General features: G+C 35.1%; 2 protein-coding genes across 18 annotated transcripts in view; both read right to left on the reverse strand.

The window, feature by feature from the left end:
• The window catches only part of LOC127495189 (gastrula zinc finger protein XlCGF7.1-like), a 288,096-nt gene that overhangs the window by 241,150 nt on the left and 22,001 nt on the right, over positions 1 to 24,945 (reverse strand). The window lies entirely within an intron of this gene.
• The window catches only part of LOC127495176 (gastrula zinc finger protein XlCGF8.2DB-like), a 43,992-nt gene that overhangs the window by 13,157 nt on the left and 5,890 nt on the right, over positions 1 to 24,945 (reverse strand). For 3 of the 11 annotated variants that reach the window (XM_051861840.1, XM_051861833.1, XM_051861842.1), the window contains exon 1: positions 65 to 144. The exons of 2 other annotated variants lie outside the window; for them this stretch is intronic. Coding sequence is in view for 2 of the 9 variants with exons in the window: in XM_051861838.1 (XP_051717798.1) it covers positions 8,979 to 9,063 (85 nt within the window). In the remaining 7 variants the exon portion in view is untranslated. Of the gene's footprint in view, positions 1 to 64; positions 145 to 8,978; positions 9,194 to 9,365; positions 9,412 to 10,274; positions 10,365 to 12,678; positions 12,731 to 16,454; positions 17,791 to 18,111; positions 18,361 to 18,578; positions 24,147 to 24,945 lie in introns of those variants that run through there. 6 more of the 11 variants (XR_007925076.1, XR_007925077.1, XM_051861841.1 and 3 more) reach the window with 4 other exon arrangements.

Raw genomic sequence — 24,945 nt, forward strand, 5'->3', positions numbered from 1 at the left:
CACTTCTATAATTAACACCAACTCGAAACTTCACTCTTTAACGCAGAAAACTGTAAACACATACCTGACTGACTCTCACAGGCTGTTGTTCTGACTGAGATAACAGGCGCGCGACCGGTCCATTACAAATGACGTCACACACAGAACGAACTCAAAATATTATTTATAAACAAAATTTTTTCATTGATAAACTTCATCCAAATAGAATTAAACGATATTATGTTTTCAAAGATTTTAACCCTAAAGAGGTGAAGGAAATGAGAATGAACTTTCTAAGTCTCCCTAAAGTGAAAGAACTTCATTTTAAAATAATAAATGACACATACCCATCTAAAGAACTCCTCAAATCAAAATTTGACATTGGAGAAAACTCTTGTCAATTCTGTGTAAATGATATTGAAACCACTGAACATATTTTTTTTTTAATTGTAATTATTCAAAGTTGTTTTGGACCCAATTGTGCAGTAAAATGTCATGTATAATTACATGTGTAAAACCCCTTGAATACAAACAAATTAAATTTGGTGTACTTAAGAAAGATTGTTTACAACATTACTTGATTAACAACCTTTTCGAAGTTGCTAAATACTTCATTCATAAATGTAGATTTCTGAAAACCCCACCGTCCTTTCCTCACTTTTCTAACGAACTTAAAATTTTTGCTGCTTCTCTTGATGCCCTTTCAAATGAAAAAGCTACTACAGTTGCCAATTTCTTCAGTGAACTAAGTGCCCTATAACTCCTTGCTACCCCTTGTAAGAACTTACTTTTCTATAAATGCTTTCTATTATTAAATTTACTTTTTTTTTGTTCTTCATTGCCCTTTACGATTGTACATTTTATGTAAAACTTCACTGTTACATATTGTAACTGCAACTATGTCTGCTTTTGAGAATTGTTAATTGTTAATATTGTTTGTTTAATACCTATTTTGTACATTTGTTTATATGCTATTAAAAAAAATTATTTATAAACAAAAAAACACATATTTTCCCTCTGCCTTGCAGAACAAAATAAAGACAATATACATAAAGTAAATGAATTTAAACAATGAATTGTTTAATACATATAATTAATTGTTTCAGAATCTATTTTACCACTTCAATAATAAAACATAAAAGTAAAAATAAAAGTTTGCTAGAACAGTTGCCCAAAAACCACTGCAAATCCTTTATATTTATACACACTTGCAACTTACTGCAGCAGTTTTAATAGCATTTTAAACCATCTGCAAATCAACTCTATTTTTCAGTATGTTTAACATTTTACATCTATTATTTTGTAACTACAGCAAATGACTCTTGAACAATCAGGAAAAAATATAGTAAACATTAGTAATTAAGTAAATCACATGAATATGTCTTATTCAAGCAGATTTTGCAAAGTAATTATCGAGTAAGAAAAGATGCAAATAATTATATTGACAATGTAAAATCAAATTTCTGAAGCACTGACTCTAAGCAAATAGGAACCAGTGTACAGGAAATACACAGCAGTCATAACTTTGTTTTTGCTGAGTTTATTTCATTAATAATGAGTATTAATTGATGTCAAACAAAATGGTGTGTTATTTTCTCTGACAACTAAACTTCCAAACAAAGCAAAGTCATTGTGCGTTCTCTCCGCTCTGTTCAGTTCGTCCCGCAGCTTTCCCACAAAGATTTTGAGAGTTGGCCAGCTAAACAAAACAGGCCTAAGAAGTTCATATTTATGAAATAAACATATATAATAGCCTAGCCCATTTCTCTTACATGCATAGTTATAGCCATATGTGAATTTGTCTACACAAATACTACATTAACAAACATTATAAACATGTAGGCTATGTGTATACTTCCTCTTACTCCATGACAAATCTTTAAATGAATGGTATTCAGGAAAAAACAAGAATGAAAAAATATAAGTAGCCATGTATAATAAAAAATATACATAGTAGCCTAAAAATAGCCTATATATGGTGTAATTCATTACAAGCATTTATTTTAAAGCCAAGCCTAAACTAATTTATTTGAATCGACCCTGAAACTGCACCAACATTGGGCTCATGCATCTCTCATTTGGTCCAAAGTTTCCATATTTGTGAACATTTGGATGCTAAATTATTAATGTAAAGAAGGCTCGTACTTCAGTCGGGTCCCAATACACACGTAAATCAGCATCTTCACATGCAGAGAGTCTGGAATAACAGCAAGTGACCGGCACTGCCTTTATATTGTACAACAGACAAATTAAATTGAGTTTGGTTGACTGTATTTTATTTTGATAATGAACAGGCTGCGATGTCAAGTTAGCAATGCCAGAACTTACGCTGTGTGAGCGCGAGGCGCCGGCGCGATCACTTGGTCACTCAGCAGGGGAAATAACTTAAGCTAATACTCTTTATAGTCATATAGATATAAGTAGGACATAATTCAAAATGGTAAAATGTCTTTTTTTATTTGTGTACATTTAAAATGATTACAAACTGTACTACAACAGAATGCGCTGCTTTAGCGTATCTCGGTCTCCTTGAAATATCTTTCTGGCACACGCCGTAAACATGAACCAAAACAGCGAATTCTTGACACGCCTACTTTTAAAAGTCTACATTTAGATTATTTGACGTTAAATGCATTATATAAGCCTATATAAGTCACCGATGATCACATGATTAAAAACGTGACTTATGTAGGCTATAGCAAATTGGCACTTTGAGAACTGCTGGTCTACAAAGAAGAAAGCCCTGTCTAGGCCGTGACCCAGTACAGGTTGTGTTGAGCCTTTAGTTCGTCTGGTTGTTTGATGAGAAAAAGATGAAATGTAGTTGCAATAAACGTGTTAAGAATCCGTACAACTGCAGACTATTATTCTTCTGTGCAGAACTGAGGAAGAACTGATGACGGCACGGTTTGATCTTCGGCTGACCAATCAGCAGAAAGGGGCATTTAATTCCCGCCCACATGTAGAAATCGAATATTCAACATGTTTATTCATTTTTCTACCCCTGAACGAAAAACGAAAAATTGAGAATTCTTGTTGGTGTTTTTTTTTTATTTTTTATTTTTTATGAAAAAACGAAAAAGGAGTCATTATTCTACTTTCAACATTAAGTCAAAAAATTACTGAATGAATGATACACGGATTAAAGATACCCTGATTATTGCAGTATAGTTTGTTTAATTTCATTTCATTTAACAAGCTGAGACAATCTACTTTAAAATCTGGTCCTGCCTCAGAATTATAACATTTATTATACCGAGCCTATGGATGGAAATTTTTCATAAGTCATCAATATTCTTATACAAACCTAAAGTGAACTTGAGAAATTTGTGTATTTATAAATAAATGACGTCTTATAAAAAAAATCTTTAATTTATATATTTAAATGAAAGTGCTAAAGAAATGAAAGAGCTAAAAGTTACAACTCAAAAACAACTTCCACAAAACTAATGTCACAAAACACAAGTTTATTTCACTATACACTGTAAAAAATGCTGGGTTATTTTTTAAACCCAAACGTTGGGTTGAGACTGCTGGGTAAGGATGCTGGGTTAATTTAACCCAATTTTGGGTTGAAAATAATTCTTAATCTTAACCCAGCAGTGCTGGGTTGGGAACGCGGATGTGAAAGAGAGCACGTTAACAGCACTGACGACTCCAGTGCAAGAAGCAAGATTTTTTAAAGATAAAAAATTAAAGATATTCTTAATTGTTTCTGTTCAAGAGTATTTTGAGATGTATTTGAAGGTGAAAAAAGTTAGAAAAGAACTTAGATGGAAATTTTTGCCTCATTCGTCTCATGTCTTAACGGCGCTTTTATTGAACCGAAGAGACATTTTTAATGTAGTGGGTTTCTTGTGTCATATTTACAAGTTTTTTGAAGTTTGTTAATGGAGGGTAATCAACACATTTGATTCACATTTTAAATTTTTTTTTTTTATCTTCACGATTAACCCGAATGTAATGAATTTAGTTTTCCTTAAGGAACTGAAACAGCGATATGTAATAAAGGTTGGTTTATTTTGATGGTGTTGAAGCGATAAGTGTTAAAATGAATGTTTTGCATGTAATATTTCAGACTTGTGTGTTCATTTTGCCCACGTCGGGAGTAAACGACAGGCGACTGCTGTGCGAGGATGTGTGATTTTCTCAGAGGGAAAGATGATTTATGGTAAGTAAAGTTTAAAATTCCACATCGTTATCAATTGTTTTTTGATAAAACCATGTTTGTTTTTTGTAGATGTATCAAGCCAGAGACCTAAGAGTGCCTCATTCTTTTGAGTTTATGCGAGTTTATTTTTAGAAAATAAATGTTTCAGTCGTCTTCTGCCTGTTTAACATACTTAAAATGTTTATGCAACAACAGTATTACTTTTTGACATTTTTTTTAAATAATTGATGTCCGTGTTATTCATTGCAGAACACAAACCAACTGTGGAGAGGAGCCCTTCTCCTGTCATTATTTACCCACCCTCATGCCTTTCCAAACCCATAAGACTTTTGTCCATCTATGGAACACAAATGAAGATATTTTTAATATTCTCTCATCTTTTTTAATTTATTTTTATCCATTTACAGTCTAGATAATCCGTACTTTTAAGCTTCACAAATACAAAGTTATTGTAGTATTCCATATCAATATTTATACATGAATAAAATCCTAAATTATATCTGTTCATATCATATAAAGCAATCATGTCTGTTCAGAAGATTAAAAAATGTTGGACTCCCAGACTTGCAATGGATGGACAAAAATTGAGAGAATATTAAAAATATCATCATTTGTGTTTCAAAGATTAGCAAAAGTCTTATGGTTTTGGAACGACATGAGGGAGAGTAAATTATGACATTTTTCTTTTTTGGGTGAACTAATACTTTAAAGAGCAGCCATCCAAGTTCATCAACATTTGTGAGGTATGTCAGGTCTGTTTTAATACTTTTCCTTAATACTTGTCCAAAAGTTATTTATATTTAAAGAATTTTTTGGCATGTTAACTGTTTGGCTTCATAATGACAGAAAAACATCTCACATGACTCTAAACTACGTGCTGTGTAGGGAGACACCGGCCCCTAAATTAAGACATTGTGGCAAAAACATGGTTTTTGAATAGGACTCGGCATTAAACGATATCATGTCGAGATGACGATAAAATGTACAGTGCATCCGGAAAGTATTCACAGCGCACTCAAAATAATACAAACAATACCCCATAATGACAAGGTGAAAGAAGTTTGTTTGAAATCTTTGCAAATTTATTTAAAATAAAAAAGCAAAAAAAATCATATGAACATAAGTATTCACAGGCTTTGCTCAATACTTTGTTGAAGCACCTTTGGCACCAATTACAGCCTCATGTCTTTTTGAGTTTGATGCTACAAGCCTGGAACACCTATTTTTGGGCAGTTTCTCCCATTCTTCTTTGCAGGATCTCTCAAGCTCCATCAGGTTAAGAGCACAGCCATTTTCTAATCTCTCCAGAGATGTTCAATCGGGTTCAAGTCTGGGCTCTGGCTGGGCCACTCGAGGACATTGACAGAGTTGTCCCATAGCCACTCCTTTGTTATCTTGGCTGTGTGCTTAGGGTCGTTGTCCTGTTGGAAGATGAACCTTTGCCCCAGTCTGAGGTCCAGAGCACTCTGGAGCAGGTTTTCATCAAGGATGTCTCTGTACATTGCTGCATTCATCTTTCCCTCGATCCTGACTAGTCTCCCAGTTCCTGACGCTGAAAAACATGGTATTGGCCAGGTGATGAGCGGTGCCTGGTTTCCTCCAGACATGACATTTTTCTTCCACACTACACATTTACTTTATGTGAATCTCACATGATTTTGGATCTGAAGAAAACATTTGCTCACTGTGACACAGAACAATGCTTTTTAATGAGTCACTAGCTGATTTGATTGGGTGAAACTCTCTCCACACTGAGTACAGTGGTGCGGCTTTGTCTCCAGTATGAAGTCGCTCATGTGATTTCAGGTGTTGAGACTGGGTGAAACTCTTGTCACACTTGTAAGGTTTTTCTCCAGTATGAATTCTTTGGTGCTGTTTCAGACACTCAGCTGTTGTAAAGCTCTTCCCACATTCACAACACACATGATCTCTCACTTCATTGTGTTTTCTGGTGCAGTTTAAAATGATCCAGCCTTGAAAAACTCTTTCCACAGAGAGAACACACATAAGGCTTCTCATCTGAATGAACTTTCAAGTGTTGTTTTAGTTGTGATGATGAAATGAACTTTTTACCACTCTGATCAGTTAAATGGCTTTTCTCCAGAATGACAGAGCAGATGATAATTGAGATCAGTTAAATATGTGAAACTTTTTCCACAATGTATGCGGTTTCTCTCCAGTGAGAATTCTCATGTGTTTGTTAAGGTTTCCTTTGTCTGTGAAACTGTCCACACTGAGTGCATCTATACAGTTTCTCTCCAGTGTGAAATCTCACGTGTTTGTTAAGGTTTCCTTTTTGTGTGAAACTCTTTCCACACTGAGTGCATGTAAACGGTTTCTCTCCAGTATGAATTCTTAAGTGTCTTTCAAGGCTTCCTTTTCCTGTGAAACTCTTTCCACACTGAGTGCAGGTGTGCAGCTTTTTGTCTTTGGTTCTTTGAGTTTTAAAGTTATGATGTTTCTCCTCCACTTCATTCAGTTCTTCTCTTTCCTGTTTCACTTCCACCTGGTCTAAAATACACATCAAGTTACAATCAGTTCAAGTAAACCATGATTTAATAGCAGAAAGTAAGGATGGTAAGATTCACAAATTAGCATCAGTGCATTGGCATAAAACTTAACGATGTGATGCATTGATTTAAAAAGCGTGCATCAGACACAAGTTGGCATTTGTATTGTGATGCATCGTTTCTAACATATTTGCATCGGTAAAAAATGATTTACTAAATCAAAATCAAATCGTGATATGGACTAGTGTCTGTGAATATTAAACCGCAAAAACCTGCATGCTCTGCATATGAATGAATGGCAAAGACACGCAAATACCTTTAGAAGCACGCGTGGTGCTTGCTGTATTTTTTCCAGTGTCTGTCATCTGACAATATGATGACCCAGAAAAAAAAAGTGTTTTGAATTTAGTATTTTTTCACGTCATTACATTGTTTAGAGCATAAGAAACAAATGGGAAAAAAAAAAACATTTTTGAAAAATTGTATTTTATTCATATGTTATGCTATGTCCTCTGTGGTGGACACCAGGACTAAATTGTTTAAAAAATAAAATGACATGAAATGTCAAAAACAATGGGATTTTTTTTTTTTAATCACCAATCAATTTTTAGGTTTCAGGATTTTTTTTTTAACCAAACTTTGTATAAAGATGATTCTCAACTGTTATGAAAGATAGAAGGGAATGAATCGATATACCATTTTACTTTATGCAGTATGTGGGTAAAATAGCCATATATGGGTTTTCCCATTCAATACAATCTATCTATATACTGTATGTAATTTGCATATTAATGTGTTCTTTGAGCAACATGCAATGAAAAAAGAAGTGTAATAATGGGAGTAATAATTGGCAACATTTTCATAATAATATCTAATTATTAATAGGAATATTGATATATAATTTATTTCGCTATTCACTTGTTGTATCTCCTAAAATGCCTGATAAACATGATTTAAGTCCTGGTGTCCTCTACAGAGGTCATGTATGAAATCAACGCCCTGTTTCGTAACAGAAAGTCATATTTCAATTATAAACCCCATAACGTTTTCCTGAGATGTTGATTTATGACAAACAATTTGAAAATTAATCCGATTTAAATGATAATTATAAAATATTATCATATTTCCATTTTGATTTTCAGTAATATTTAAAGACCAAGAAGTTGTTATTGTCATGGAGAAACCTCTAAAAATGTGGTTTCTCTGCAAAGCCCTGAATGTGCTCTTTACAGGACATCCAGACTTAAAACTGTGACATGTATGATGTCAGAGAAAAATCACTAAAATGTAATGAGGACAAAAGTCTATTCCTGGGTCCTAGGAGGATATGTACATTTCTGAAATTACATAATTTGGACACAGTCACCTCTGATAACGTATTACTCTAAATTGTAATATTGACATGCATGTTCTGTAAAGCTGCTTTGAAAAGATATGTATCATGAAAAGTGCTTTACAAATAAATTTTAATTGAATATACTACTATTGTATTACTACTGTACCGTATAATGTATGTCTTAATGTGATACTACTACTACTTATAATAATACAATAATTAAGACTTTATTTTTAAAGGACTAATCACACATTTTTTCATCCATGTTTTAATTTTGACAGTACAACTGTAGTGCAGCACTTTGTTTGCCATAAAAGGAAAGGGTTTATTTAAATTTAATTTGATTAAAAATAAATGAATGTTTTATTCCTTCATTTGATTACCAGAAAAATGTAAATACACAGCACAGAATTTCAAATGAATAAGGTTGCTTTTCATTAATTCAATTAATAACATGTTTTTAATTAAACCACTAAAATGGAATACAGAAAAATGAAAACAGAATTTGGTGAAAAATAAACAAATAAATAAAAATAATTATAATAAAATGGAGTTTGAGAAAAAATTAGTATTTCATAGAACCTTACATATTAAATTGCATCGTATTGCTTCGAATCGAAATTGGATCGCACTGCATCGTAATAGGGGCGAATCGTGTCGCATCAAATCGGTAGCTGCTTCATATGTATCGTAAATGTATCGTATCGTTGGCTATGCATCGAGATGCGTATCGCATCAGTCTCAGTTATGGAGATGCACATCACTAGCAGAAAGCAACAGAGATCAGGTGTCAGATCTTTCATGAGGCAAAGTTTTGTTCTGTCATTCACTTGTTAATATAGGTAAAATGTGTTTGACAACCACTATATACAAGTTTATGATCATTAAGATGTATTTCTTGATCATTTATCGTCCGTATACTGATTATTAATTCACATCTACCAAAGCAGTCAACAATGAAGAATCAAGAATGGACACCAACCTATTTGTTCCTCAGTATCTTCATCTTTTATTCCGGATGGTTCTGAAATACTCTTATCTTCAATCTCCTCTTTAATAAACTCCATCTTTAACAGTCACACAGATTTCAGCTGCTACACCTGGAGTTTGTCCTTCTCTTGTAGGATGATGTGAATATTCCCAGTATTTATTGTGCTTCACTGCAGGTGTGAACTGTGATCACTGGTTTTGTTCAATCTGCATTTAAAAGTACAGGACCATCATGTTTAACACAGCTTCTGAAAAGCCAAAAGTTCCCCGTTTTCAATTCATTCATTATGGTGATGTCTGAGATCTTTACATTTGCACATTAACTGCTTTTTTTTTTTGTCTCAACAGGCTAAAAAAAACAAAACTACAGCATCATCGCCTTTGAAATTTCACGTCAGTTCTTGTCTTTTCTCTTTAACATCCATCTGGTCGGAAATAAACAGTAAGTCGTTAGAATTATGGGCTTAAATGTCATCTAACAGTTGGGAGGACAACAACATTTCTCAAGAGCAATTTTTGAAGGGGACACAAATACAGCCAAAATTGTACTTGTAATAATATGTGTAACACAAAACGATAATTGTTTAAATATGAGTTAGGTTCATAGGTTCACCCTGTGGTGATGTTACAATTATTAAATTATCTTGCATCCTCCACATAGTATTTTATGCATCATCTGGGACAGAGGACGTCTTTTACTTAGATATTCAACAGCAGCAAGCCCACTGATCCCCCACTTAACATCATATTGAGCAAAACCCAACACAACAGTAGATCTACAATATTAGCCGACTATCAGTGACTTACTATCCCACAAGCTACGGTATTAAACAAGCTATACCAAACAAGCTAGGTAACGTTATAATCGCTAATGACTCAGTTCAAACTACAGAGTGAAAAAAGGTAAATAAAACATGTTATCTCAGTTCTCTTTGGAGGAAAGTCAAGTGAACCCTGATTTAATAACAGAAAACAAGTGAGATCAGGTATCTGACTATCAAGTATCAGATCTTTGATGAGATAAAGGTTAATTCTGTTATTCTCTTGTTAATATAGTCAAAATGTGGATGACAACTGCTGTACAAGATTATGATCTAAGTGCATAACGTCATATAGGCTACCCCTAAATTATTTGCGTATTTTTCACAGCTCCAATTGGTATCTAACAATATATATAAACTTAACCAGTCAGTAATCATCATGCATTTAAACTAATTTAAACAATTCATAAATATGTTAGTTAATACATTTTATTTTGAACTTCAATTTTACAAATCAAATTACGAACCAGTGAACGTTGTCAAAAAATGTCTTCTATGTAGCGGCTTTCACCAGCACCTCAAATGATCGACCGACACCAGGCTCTTCGTTCCCACGTCTGCAGTTTATTGACAGAGAACAGAAAATCAAGACACACCTTTAGATTCACCGTCTTTCAGCTGAAGGATGTATGAGAAAAGACACGTTAAAGGGTTAGTTCACCCAAAAATGAAAATTCTGTCATTTATTACTCATGCCGTTCCAGACCCGTAAGACCTTCGTTAAGGAACGCAAATTGAGATATTTTTGTTTAAATCCGATGGCTCCATGAGGCCTACATAGGGAGCAATGACATTTCCTTTCTTAAGATCCATAAAGGTACTAAAAACATATTTAAATCAGTTCATGTGAGTACAGTGGTTCAATATTAATATTACAAAGTGACAATATTTTTGGTGCGCCAAAAAAACCAAAATAAGGACTTATATAGTGATGGCCGATTTCAAAACACTGCTTCATGAAGCTTCGGAGCGTTATGAATCAGCGTATGACTGCAGTGGTTCAACCTTGATATATTATGAAGTGACGAGAATACTTTTTGTGTGCAAAAACAAAACAAAAATGATGACTTTATTCAAAAAATTTGTCTCTCCCCTGTGATGAATATTTCTTTCAATAAATCATCTCTTATGGTTTCAGTTGAATTCAAGCTATTGAGAGCTACAACAGAGTCATAGCAGATGGTTATTCTTTGAGGTTTTTCTTCTTCTACCCATTGCAACCCCAAGATTATGGCTACTACCTCAGCTGTAAACACAGATAATTTATCATTAATTCTTTTGCATATGGCCACATCAAACTCTGGTATGTACACTCCTACTCCTACATGATCATTCCTTGAATCTTTAGAGCCATTAGTGAATACTGGTATATATTTCCACTTAACCAAATAATATTATCAGCATTCCTTTCATTCCATTCTTTCTTTCAAGTCAACAATGGGAATTGGAAATATCCATGGAGGGACATTACCCCATACTGTGTTTGCCCATACTCAAATCTCTTTAAACCATAGACTTCCGCTACTGTATTAATATTCCAACTGAATCATTTACCTGTTCATTGTTGCGAATACTCCCAGCAATCACGTAAGACCTCTGTAGCAGGTTGTTCTTTCCCAGATCCTTTTAACTTAACCTCATGATTCAGATCGCATGTCAAACCGCCAAACTGCTGAAATCACGTGACTTTGGAGCTCCGAACCGCTGATTCGACACACTGATTCATAACGGTCCGAAGCTTCATGAAGCAGTGTTTTGAAATCGGCCATTACTAAATAATTCATTATTTTGGTTTTTTTGGCGCACCAAAAACATTCTCGTCGCTTTATAATCTTAATATTGAACCACTGTACTCACATGAACTGATTTAAATATGTTTTTAGTACATTAATGGATCTTGAGAGAGGAAATGTCATTGCTGGCTATGTAGGCCTCACTGAGCCATCGGACTTCAACAAAAATATCTTAATTTGCGTTCCGAAGATTAACGAAGGTCTTACGGGTGTGGAACGCCATGAGGGTGAGTAATAAATGACAGAATTTTCATTTTTGGGTGAACTAACCCTTTAAATCAAAAATCAAGCTTCTGCCAGACCGCCTTCTGTGTACAAGTTACGAAGAAAGTGTAAACTTGCGTCGCGTCAATTACACTTTTTCCGTAAGTTTAATAGAAGGCACATGACGTAGCGTAATCTTTGTGAACTGCAAGAGGTTTATACTTCCTGCGTACGTTGAATATGGAAGTCAGTCTGGCGGAAGCTCGATACTTGACTTCATAACTTGTTTAAATATGCATTTGTGTAAAAAAAAAAAAAAAAATCCATCGCTTCACTTCAGAAGGCCTTTATTAACACTCCGGAGCCGTGTGGAGCACATATTTATGATGGATGGAAGCACTTTGTTCAGCTCAGAATATTTATTAATATTTCTCGTCAGAAACAAGAAAGTCATATACAACTAGGACGGCTTGAGGGTGAGTAAAGGTTGGGCTAATTTTCATTTCAAAGTGAACTAATCATTTAAGTATCGTCCTCCCTCCCTACAGATATAGCTATAAACACAAATTTAAGATCAAAAATAAAAGCTACACACATTTACTACACTAAACGCCATTTTCACAGACTCAATCCACCAAAATTATAAGTGGAGAAACTTATTAACAGGGAAAACCCCGCGCTCTAATTTGGCGCGCAGGCGGCAACATAAAACAAAGACTTGCGTTAATAAAACTCCAAAAATACATCGAACTGTTAGCAGAAAAACGCACAAGTAAAACTTGTTTTATGGCACTTCTATAATTAACACCAGCTCGAAACTTCACTCAATACAGCATATTTTCACTCTTTAACGCAGAGAACTGCAAAAACATACCTGACTGACTCTCTCCAACCACAGGCTGTTCTGAGAGCAGGCGCGCGACCGGTCCATTACAGATGACGTCACTCACAGAACGGACTTAAAAAATATTTTTTATAAACAAAAATATATATTTTCCTTCTGTCTTGCAGAACAAAATAAATTTGATATACATCAAGTAAAATAACCAGTTAAGGTATAAAATGCATTGTTTCGGATCTATTTTACCAATTCAATAAATAAATAAAAGTTTACTGGAACAAAAAACAAAACAAAACTCGACACTATAAATACTTTATTTTTGTACACATTTGCAACTTTGCAACTGCCATTTCAAACCATCTGCAAATTAAGAAAACAACCAACTCAGTCAGTTTAACATTTTTTTTTCTATCTACAGCAACTGACTCTTGTACAACAAAATTGCAAAGTATTTATCTAGTGAGAAAAGATGAATGAATGAAATGTTGCTCATTGTGACGACTTCTTAAGACATTTCTTCATGTGAGTCAGAAGGCTTCTTTTATGTTTGAAACTCTTCTCACATTGAGTACAGTACGGCTTCTCTCCAACATGAAGTCGCTCATGTGATTTCAGGTGTCCCGACTGAGGGTAACTCTCGTCACAATGAGCACTTGTAAGGTTTTTCTCCAGTATATGAACTCTTTGATGTTGTGTCAGATTGTCAGCTCTAGTAAAGCTCTTCCCACAGTCCGAACACACATGATCTTTCTCACTGGTGTGTTTTTTCTGGTGTCGTTTACAATGATCCTGTCGAGTAAAAAACTCTCCACAAAATGAACATGCATAAGGCCTCTCGTTTATGTGAGTTTTCAGGTGTTCTTTTAGTTTTGATGATAATTTAAAATCTTTACCACACTGATCACAGTTAAATGGTTTTTCTCCAGAGTGAATGCGCAGATGACTTCTCAAACCTGTTGAATCTTTGAAACTCTTCTCACACTGAGTACAGTGGTACGGCTTCTCTCCAGTATGAAGTCGCTCGTGTATTTTCAGAGTTCCAGACTGAGTGAAACTCTTGTCACAATATGAGCACTTGTAAGGTTTTTCTCCAGTATGAATTCTTTGGTGACGTTTCAGACAGCCAGCTTTTGTAAAGCTCTTCCCACAGTCACAACACACATGATCTCTCACTTCATTATGTGTTTTCTGGTGCTGTTTACAGTTTTCCGTCAATGAGAAACAATTTTGAGTTTTGAAGTTGCAATGTTCCTCCTCAACTTCATATAGTTCTTGTCTTTGCTCTTTTGCATCCATCTGATCTAAAATAAACATAATAAGTAGTTAGAATCAGTTCAAGGAGGATAAATATGAAAATTCAAGTGAACTATGATTTAATAGCTGAAAACAAGATATCAGGGGCCAGATTTACTAACAGCTTGCGCCAACACAAATCTTGTTTTGGCATTAAAAAACTACTGTCGTGATTTACTAATGAATCGGCGTGGACAGGGTTATTTATGCGGCTGACCTTATTGCATATGCCCTTGTAGGAGTTTCTCTTTCAGACTCAAAATTTATGGAAGGAGAGTATTTAAATAAACCACGCAAGGTGATTGTTATGTTCAAGTGATTGCTGGGTAGGGATTTGTTTGGGTTATTTACAATACTGGAGCCAAATTGATAGTTTTAAAAATGGTGCCTATTTTTTATTAAAATAAAAAATTCTTAAAATTAAATATATTAAAAGTTTAAAGTGTATATATATACACACACACACACACACACACACATATATATATATATAAATAAACCCGGCATGCTCTGAATTCACAGTATTCATAAAACAGTAGTAAAAAATAAAAAGTACTCTATTTCTGCCTTGATTCTGAAGTTCACATCCAATGGACACTTAACTATCCATAGACGATGGGAGAGGAGTTGTGAATGCAAGGAAATGACACAACTCTTATAGCTCACATCAGTCACATGACAATGCTAACATGGCAGCGGATGTAGTACATTCAGATTGCATTCATAGTACATACATGCATGCTTGATAATACTTAAAGGGTTAGTTCACCCAAAAATGAAAATTTTGTCATTTATTACTCACACTCATGCCGTTTCACACCTGTAAGACCTTTGTTCATCTTTGGAATGCAAATTGAGATATTTTTGTTGAAATCCGATGGCTCAGTGAGGCCTACATAGGGAGCAATGACATTTCCTCTCTCAAGATCCATTAATGTACTAAAAACATATTTAAATCAGTTCATGTGAGTACAGTGGTTCAATATTAATATTATAAAGCGACGAGAATATTTTTGGTGCGCCAAAAAAAACAAAATAACGACTTATATAGTGATGGCCGATTTCAAAACACTGCTTCAGGAAGCTTCGGACCGTTATGAATCAGCGTGTCGAATCAGCGGTTCGGAGCACCAAAGTCACGTGATTTCAGCAGTTTGGCGGTTTGACACGCGATCCGAATCATGATTCGACACGCTGATTCATTACGCTCTGAAGCTTCCTGAAGCAGTGTTTTGAAATCGGCCATCACTAAATAAGTCGTTATTTTGTTTTTGTTTTTTGGCACACCAAAAATATTCTCGTCGCTTTATAATATTAATATTGAACCACTGTACTCACATGAACTGATTTAAATATATATTTTTAGTACATTAATGGATCTTGAGAGAGGAAATGTCATTGCTCCCTACGCAGGCCTCACTGAGCCATCGGATTTAAACAAAAATATCTCAATTTGTGTTCCGAAAATCAACGAAGGTCTTACGGGTGTGGAACGGCACGAGGGTGAGTAATTAATGACAGAATTTTCATTTTTGGGTGAACTAACCCTTTAATTCATACAACATATTTTTTAACAGTCATAAAATTCTCAAATGTAGAACCTATGCTATTTCAGATGCAGTAGAAGGTCTGTGAGAAATGTGGGGATTGAATGTTCAGACTAGAATATACTTTACAGCATCTAAATTAGTTTAAAGTTTGTTTAGAAAAAATACAACTACATTTTTGAAAAATACTACATTTTACCTTTTGAAATGCATACAAGGAAAGTGGACAAATAAACATGTTTGATATATTAAAACATTTGTGAATCAATTACTTATTTAATTAATAGGACATCTGTCTATTTATTTATTTATAAAAGAAAACTAATTACAATAAGGGTAATTTTAACCCCCTTTTTGTATTCATGTAGTTTTTTTGGTTCCTGCATTCAAGGGTTAATGTTTCTCAGCAGTCAACAATATAGCCTAGACTAAAGAATGGACACCAACCTATTTGTTTCTCAGTATCTTCATGTTTTATTCTGGATGGTTCTGGATCACTCATGTCTTCAATCTCCTCTTTAATAAACTCCATCTTTAACAGTCTCACAGATTTCAGCTGCTACACCTGGAGTTTGTCCTTCTCTTGTAGGATGATGTGAATATTCCCAGTATTTATTGGTGAATTGTTGTGGGAGGAGCTTCACTGCAGGTGTGAACTGTGATCACTGTGTTTCTATTGAATCTGTATTTAAAAAGTACAGGGCCATCATGTTTAACTGAGCTGCTGAAAAGCCAAAAGTTCCCTGTTTTCACCTCATTCATTATGCTGATGTCTGAGATCTTCTGTAAACTGGCACATTTTATTGGTGTGAACAGGCTGAAACAGCATCATCACCTTTGAAATGTCACTTTAGTTCTTGTCTTTGCTCTTTCACTTCCATATAAAATAGACATATTACAAGTTAGAATCAGTTTGAGGATAAATGTGAAAATTAACCCCGATTTAATAACAGAAAACAAGAGATCATGTCAAGAAATCTATCAAGTATCAGATCTTTAATGTGCCAAAGGTTAGTTCTGTCATTCTCTTTTTAATAGTCAAAATGTGAATGACAACTACTGTACAAGATTATGCATTTAAATGGCTTGAAATAATTCGTAAACAAATATATCAGCCATTCAGTTTGTGTTTTTATATTGAAATGAAAATGTTCAGTTTGTTTATTGTTTAACATTTTACAGCTTCTATGATTTTTTTAACTACAGCAACTGACTCTAGTACAACCAGAAAGAATATGGTAAACATTAGTAAATAAGTAAATGACATATGTCTTATTCAAGTAGATTTTGCTATTATTACAGAGTAGGAAATATACAACTAATTTTTGACACTGTAAGAATTATTTTCTGAAGCTTGAAACACCACACTTTTCAGCATTTCACCAAATCCACAAAGTTAAACTAGATGTAATTTTGCTTTTGGGAGCAACACCATATTTTGTTCATCTCACACCATTTACTTGAATGTATTTGACATGAAAATGAAATGTTGCTCACTGCGACCACTTGTGAAATATCTTCATGTGCCCGAGAAGGCTTTTTGAACTTCTATAACATTTAGTACACTGAGTACAGTAGAACAGCTTCTCACCAGTATGAATTCGCTGATGCAATTGTAGTTGTCGAAACTTAGAGAAACACTTGTCACAATATGAGCACTTGTAAGGTTTTTCTCCAGTATGAATTACTTGGTGTTGTTTCAGATGGTCAGCTCTAGTAAAGCTCTTTCCACACTCCAAACACACATGATCTTTCTCACCGGTGTGTGTTTTCTGGTGTCGTTTACAATTTTCCAGCCGTGAATAAGTCTCTCCACAAAATGAACACGCATAAGGCCTTTCGTTTGTATGAATTATCTGGTGTTTTTTTAGATTTGATGACCAATTAAAATCTTTACCACACTGATCACAGTTGTATGGTTTTTCTCCTGAATGAACACGCAGATGATACCTGAGATCAGTTTTACATTTGAAACTCTTCTCACACTGAGTACAGTGGTACGGCTTCTCTCCAGTATGAACTCGCTCATGTGATTTCAGGGATCCAGACTGAGTGAAACTCTTGTCACAATATGAGCACTTGTAAGGTTTTTCTCCAGTATGAATTCTTTGGTGCCGTTTCAGTTGGGCAGTTGTAGTTAAGCTCTTCCCACAGTCCAAACACACATGATCTCTAACTTTATGATGTGTTTTCTGTTGCTGTTTACAGTTTTCCTTCAAGGAAAAACTCTTTTGAGTTTTGATGTTGCAATGTTCCTCTTCAACTTCATATAGTTGGTCTCTTTGCTCTTTCACTTCCATCTGGTCTAAAATAAACATATGAGAATCAGTTCAAGGAGGATAAATTTGAAAATTCAACTGAACCCTGATTTAATAACAGAAAACAAGAGATCAGGGATTTTTATGAGTAAGTATCAGATCTTTAACGTGCCAAAGGTTAGTTTTGTCATTCCCCTGTTACTAAAATCAAATAGATGTCAGATTATAATAAATTTATGATAGTAGAGTTGCATTTTCTTTGCTATTATAATTATAGTGCTCATTATTTCTAGATCTGTTGAACTGAAGCTTTGTTACATTAATGTTTCTCGGCAGTCAACAATGAAGAATCAAGAATGGACACCAACCTGTTTGTTCCTCAGTATCTTCATGTTTTATTCTGGATGGTTCTGGATCACTCATGTCTTCAATCTCCACTTTAATAAACTCCATCTTTAACAGTCACACAGATTTCAGCTGCTACACCTGGAGTTTGTCCTTCTCTTGTAGGATGATGTGAATATTCCCAGTATTTATTGGTGAATTGTTGTGGGAGGAGCTTTACTGCAGGTGTGAACTGTGATCACTGTGTGATACTGACGCCCACAGGACCACATCTGGAAAAATCAAAGATAAGTGACTAAATATAATATATACTGAACTACTTAAATGACTCTGAAATTATGTGAACATATGTATTTGCTGTACAGAGTAAGGCTGTATATTATTACTATATAAAAGAACATCTGAAATATGCAAGTTTATCCAAGATTTAAAATTAGGAATTAAACAGGACACAGAAAACCATAAAATCAATATAACACATTGCACTTACTTTTATGCTCTGGCATTACGCTTTAAGTCCGGGAAACACCAAGATGATGGTCAGTCGTTGGGCAACGTCGGGCCGTTTTTGAGCGTTGGTCGGCTTAGTTTTTTCGGTGTGTTCTGCACCATTGCCGTCTGTTTTTTCCTAAAGTTGATTTTAGTTCACTCAGTTCATCTTTAGTTTATTGAGGTTCCTTTGACATCTCTTCTTTGCGTCTTTGCAGATATTCAACCTGTCTTTATGTTGTTTGTAAACTGTTCTGTGTTGTTGCCGTCTTTCAGTAGGGAACATAATTAATTATTTTTTACTCCCTCTGCATCCAGGAGTGAAAATTTGTCTTTCATTCTTGACTTTGGAGATGGTATTATAGTTGTTGAAATCATTGTCATCTTTTAGACTTGTTTTCCAGGGGAGGCATCCTTATTCGTATCCTTGTTGTCATCTTGTATGGGATCTTCATCAGACAGTGCCACCATTTTTATTTGTTCAAAATCCTCAATGAAGACTCTGATCCCTGGGCCAAGTTCAAGGTCAGAAATCGGTCCAAATTCAACAAAAGCTTTGTCTAGATGTTGAAACTTCTACTTTCAAAATTTCCCTCTCTCTCTCTCTTTTTTGCAATTTATCTGGAGCTTAACTCAAGTGTGACAATCTCTCATGGAATTCTCTCTCACACACAAAACCTGATAATCCTAAATGGTTTGTTTAATTAGTATCGATAGTTTGACAAAAATAAACAGGACCAGTGTGTTTAACTGAGCTGCTGAAAAGCCTCATTGTCTCCAAAAGTTCCCTGTTTTCACCTCATTCATTATGGTGATGTCTGAGATATTCTGTAAATTGGCACATTAAGCACATTTTATTGGTGTGAACAGGCTGAAACAAACTACAGCATCATCACCTTTGAAATTTCACTTCAGTTCTTGTCTTTGCTTTTTCACTTCCATCAGGTCTGAAATTAACATATTAATTAATTTGAATCAGTTTAAATGTGAAAACACAGCGAAACACGAAACTTTTTGCATATGAATGGAAGTAATGGAACGAAAAGTGTAGTGTTACCGCCATTTAACTCTTCAGTCCAGATACCTCATCCAGCACCTCAAGGAATTCCAGACTCTCATTTCCACTCTTCGGAGAAGCAAATCAGACCAATTCAGAGCATCATACCCTATTTACATTTTCTTTAAACTCCTTTCCCTTACGAAAAAACGTTTATTCAAGTGTGCTATTACAAACCCGATTCCAAAAAAGTTGGGACACTGTACAAATTGTGAATAAAAAAGGAATGCAATAATTTACAAATCTCATAAACCTATATTTTATTCACAATAGAATATAGATAACATATCAAATGTTGAAAGTGAGACATTTTGAAATGTCATGCCAAATATTGGCTCATTTTGGATTTCATGAGAGCTACACATTCCAAAAAAGTTGGGACAGGTAGCAATAAGAGGCCAGAAAAGTTAAAGGTAAATATAAGGAACAGCTGGAGGACCAATTTGCAACTTATTATGTCAATTGGCAACATGATTGGGTATAAAAAGAGCCTCTCAGAGTGGCAGTGTCTCTCAGAAGTCAAGATGGGCAGAGGATCACCAATTCCCCCAATGCTGCAGCGAAAAATAGTGGAGCAATATCAGAAAGGAGTTTTTAAGAGAAAAATTGCGCAGAGTTTGAAGTTATCATCATCTACAGTGCATAATATCATCCAAAGATTCAGAGAATCTGGAACAATCTCTGTGCGTAAGGGCCAAGGCCGGAAAACCATACTGGATGCCCGTGATCTTCGGGCCCTTAGACGGCACTGCATCACATACAGGAATGCTACTGTAATGGAACTCACAACATGGGCTCAGGAATACTTCCAGAAAACATTGTCGGTGAACACAATCCACCGTGCCATTCGCCGTTGCCGGCTAAAACTCTATAGGTCAAAAAAGAAGCCATATCTAAACATGATCCAGAAGTGCAGGCGTTTTCTCTGGGCCAAGGCTCATTTAAAATGGACTGTGGCAAAGTGGAAAACTGTTCTGTGGTCAGACGAATCAAAATTTGAAGTTCTTTTTGGAAAACTGGGACGCCATGTCATCCGGACTAAAGAGGACAAGGACAACCCAAGTTATCAGCGCTCAGTTCAGAAGCCTGCATCTCTGATGGTATGGGGTTGCATGAGTGCGTGTGGCATGGGCAGCTTACACATCTGGAAAGGCACCATCAATGCTGAAAGGTATATCCAAGTTCTAGAACAACATATGCTCCCATCCAGACATCGTCTCTTTCAGGGAAGACCTTGCATTTTCCAACATGACAATGCCAGACCACATACTGCATCAATTACAACATCATGGCTGCGTAGAAGAAGGATCCGGGAACTGAAATGGCCAGCCTGCAGTCCAGATCTTTCACCCAAAGAAAACATTTGGCGCATCATAAAGAGGAAGATGCGACAAAGAAGACCTAAGACAGTTGAGCAACTAGAAGCCTGTATTAGACAAGAATGGGACAACATTCCTATTCCTAAACTTGAGCAACTTGTCTCCTCAGTCCCCAGACGTTTGCAGACTGTTATAAAAAGAAGAGGGGATGCCACACAGTGGTAAACATGGCCTTGTCCCAACTTTTTTGAGATGTGTTGATGCCATGAAATTTAAAATTAACTTATTTTTCCCTTAAAATGATACATTTTCTCAGTTTAAACATTTGATATGTCATCTATGTTGTATTCTGAATAAAATATTGAAATTTGAAACTTCCACATCATTGCATTCCTTTTTTATTCACAATTTGTACAGTGTCCCAACTTTTTTGGAATCGGGTTTGTAGTATACTTCTTTTAAACTAAAAATAAAAAAAAGAATATTTTCAGTCTACTTTTTATGGACTTCTCAGAGATACTTAAAATAGCTAAAGGCACAAGAGAAAAAAGCTAAAATGACAGTGTTGAAAACAGAAAAAGCTATTTTCACAATGAACAACATTGTGCACATTTCATGTACATTAAATTATATTACATTAGGGACATCTCCACAATTATTAACCAAGAAAAATAAACCAAATCTATTGACAAGCGCAAGTTTTCACAATTCTAACTACAGAGATTAAAAATAATTAGAGACAGAACCTTTTTTGTACTCCACGCAGACCATAAACCGTTGAAATCAGTTGAGAAATGTAAACTTTGTGCTTTTTGTCCAGAAAAAAAGCGGCCAATGAGGCGCCTATGTATTTATTATGTCTACATTAAACCGCATATGGTCCTGTATTAATGTACAATGGCTGTTTGTATAATATGAAACAACAAAAGACAGAAATAGCAGTACCACCACATTAATTGAGCTTCTGAAAAGCATCTTTGTCTGTTTTACAATCTGTTTCACAAAACTGTTCAAAATTAGAACAGTTTTACAACATTTACTATACAGAGCCTATGGATGGCAATTTGTCACAAGTCAGCTATATTCTTTCACAAACCTAAAGTGAACATGAGAAATTTGTGAATTTATAAATAAATGACATCTATATGTCACAGACAACAAGTTTATTTCACTATACATTTGCTTTATCTGAATCTCAGTTTATCTGTAGATAACTTTTGCTCACTAAATCACACATTGTCAGTAAAAATGGTAATTTTATTTGTTGTTATTGTACAGAGCTTATAGACAACTTTTATGTTGCAGAGAAATGTGTAGACTTTTCAATAAATCTGTTTATGAAATAACAGGTTTTAAGTAACTAAACAGAAGTTAAAAAAAACAAAAAAAACAACTCCATATTAAATCTAAAAGCTTTGAGGAACAATTGAGGAAATTGTTTAATATATTGACAAATAACTGATTGTTGTTTTTCTTACATTTGTTTCCAGTCTCTTTTAATGTTAGTATTTCTTAGAGTAAACATTCAAAGAATAATTCATTAATTTTCTTGTTCTCCAACATATTAAGCACAAATCATGTGGCATTTCACAGCAACACTAGTTTATTAGTTAACTAACTACACATTTACTTTATGTGTATCTCACAAGATTTACTTGAAAGATTTGGATCTGTGACACAGAACAATGCTTTTTAATATGAGTCATTAGATTATTTGATTGGGTGAATCTCTCTCCACACTGAGTACAGTGGTACGGCTTCTCTCCAGTATGAACTCGCTCATGTTTTTTCAGAGTTCCAGACTGAGCGAAACTCTTGTCACAATATGAGCACTTGTAAGGTTTTTCTCCAGTATGAATTCTTTGGTGCAGTTTCAGACAGTCAGCTCTAGTAAAGCTCTTCCCACATTCCAAACACTCATGATCTCTCACTTCATTATGTGTTTTCTGGTGCTGTTTAAAACTGTTCAGCCATGAAAAACTCTTTCCACAGAGAGAACACACATAAGGCCTCTCATCTGAATGAACTTTCAGGTGATCTTTTAGATGTGATGATGAAATGAACTTTTTTCCACACTGATCACACTTGAATGGTTTTTCTCCAGAGTGAATGCGCAGATGATAATTAAGATCAGTCAAATATGTGAAACTCTTCTCACACTGAGTACAGTGGTACGGCTTCTCTCCAGTATGAACTCGCTCGTGTGATTTCAGGTTTCCAGGCTGAGTGAAACTCTTGTCACAATATGAGCACTTGTAAGGTTTTTCTCCAGTATGAACTATTTGGTGCTGTTTCAGATACTCAGCTGTAGTAAAGCTCTTCCCACAATCAAAGCACTCATGATCTCTCACTTCATTATGAGTTTTCTGGTGCAGTTTAAAACTGTTCAGCCATGAAAAACACTTTCCACAGAGAGAACACACATAAGGCTTCTTATCTGAATGAACGTTCAGGTGATTTTTTAGATGTGACGATGAAATAAACTTTTTTCCACACTGATCACAGTTAAATGGTTTGTCTCCATTGTGAATTCTTAAGTGTGTTTTAAGGGTTCCTTTTTCTGTGTAACTCTTCCCACACTGAGTGCATGTATAAGGTTTGTCTCCATTGTGAAATCTTAAGTGTGTTTTAAGGTTTCTTTCATATTGGAAACTCTTTCCACACTGAGTGCATGTATACGGTTTCTCTGCAGTGTGAATTATTAAGTGTCCTTTAAGGGTTCGTTTATATCGGAAACTCTTCCCACACTGAGTGCATGTATACGGTTTCTCTCCAGTGTGAATTCTTAAGTGTGTTTTAAGGTGTCCTTTTTGTGTGAAACTCTTTCCACACTGAATGCATGTATACGAATTCTCTCCAATGTGAAACCTTAAGTGTGTTTTAAGGTGTCCTTTTTGTGTGAAACTCTTTCCACACTGAGTGCATGTATACGGTTTCTCTCCAGTGTGAAACCTTAAGTGCGTTTTAAGGGTTCCTATATATTGGAAACTCTTTCCACACTGAGTGCAGGTATACGGTTTCTCTCCAGTGTGAATTCTTAAGTGTGTTTTAAGGTTTCCTTTTTGTGTGAAACTCTTTCCACACTGAGGGCAGGTGTGCAGTGTTTTGGTGTTTGTTCTTTGAGTTTTAAAGTTATGATGTTTCTCCTCCTCTTCATTCTCTTCTTCTCTTTGCTGTTTCACTTCCACCTGGTCTAAAATACACATCAAGTTAGAATCAGTTCAAGTGAACCCTGATTTAATATACAAGGTTATGATCATTTAGATACATCTATCATTTATCATCCATATATTGTGGCGCTAGGCCAGGGCTTGCTGGGGATATAGCCCCCCAGAAATTTGCATAGCACCGGCGCAATCCTAATGATTTTCCTGTTTTTTTAATCTCAGTGCCACTTTCATTAAAAATAAAAAGTAATTTAAAGGGTTAGTTCACCCAAAAATGAAAATTCTGTTTTTACCAGGGCTCTGAACTGGTTCAAGGAATGAAAAGAAAACCACAAACAAACAAAATTTTGACCGGAACATAACCAGAAACGAAAACAAAATCAAATTTATTTGTTCTGAACAGAAACGCTCATTTGAAATGGCCATTAACCAGTTAATAACGTTATTTTAATCGCTCAGGCTCAGCTGTCAAGTCATCATAGGTAAGGTAAGTCACAATGGCAATACCCTGCCATTAGTTTTTCCAATATGTCACTAACCTTCAAGCATTAGGCCTACATTTAAGTGAAAATGCCTACCTGCAAACTCCAAAGCGGTGAAAAAGGTGACATGTTTAAAAAGTAAACAGTAGTAGGGGGGTGTGGGGGCATCCTCGCCCGGAGAAAATTGTGATTTTAACATTGTAAATTAAGCATTCTGGTGCACTCTGACAAGAAAATAAGTGGAAAAAACAATATTTATTTCAAGTAAGCCGCTGCCGCTGTCGCCTTTGGCTTGCTTAGTCGGGGACACTTGACATTTGATATTTAACAGTGCTTTGCATCT

Source organism: Ctenopharyngodon idella, chromosome 15, assembly GCF_019924925.1.
Source record: "Ctenopharyngodon idella isolate HZGC_01 chromosome 15, HZGC01, whole genome shotgun sequence".
Taxonomy (NCBI): domain Eukaryota; kingdom Metazoa; phylum Chordata; class Actinopteri; order Cypriniformes; family Xenocyprididae; genus Ctenopharyngodon; species Ctenopharyngodon idella.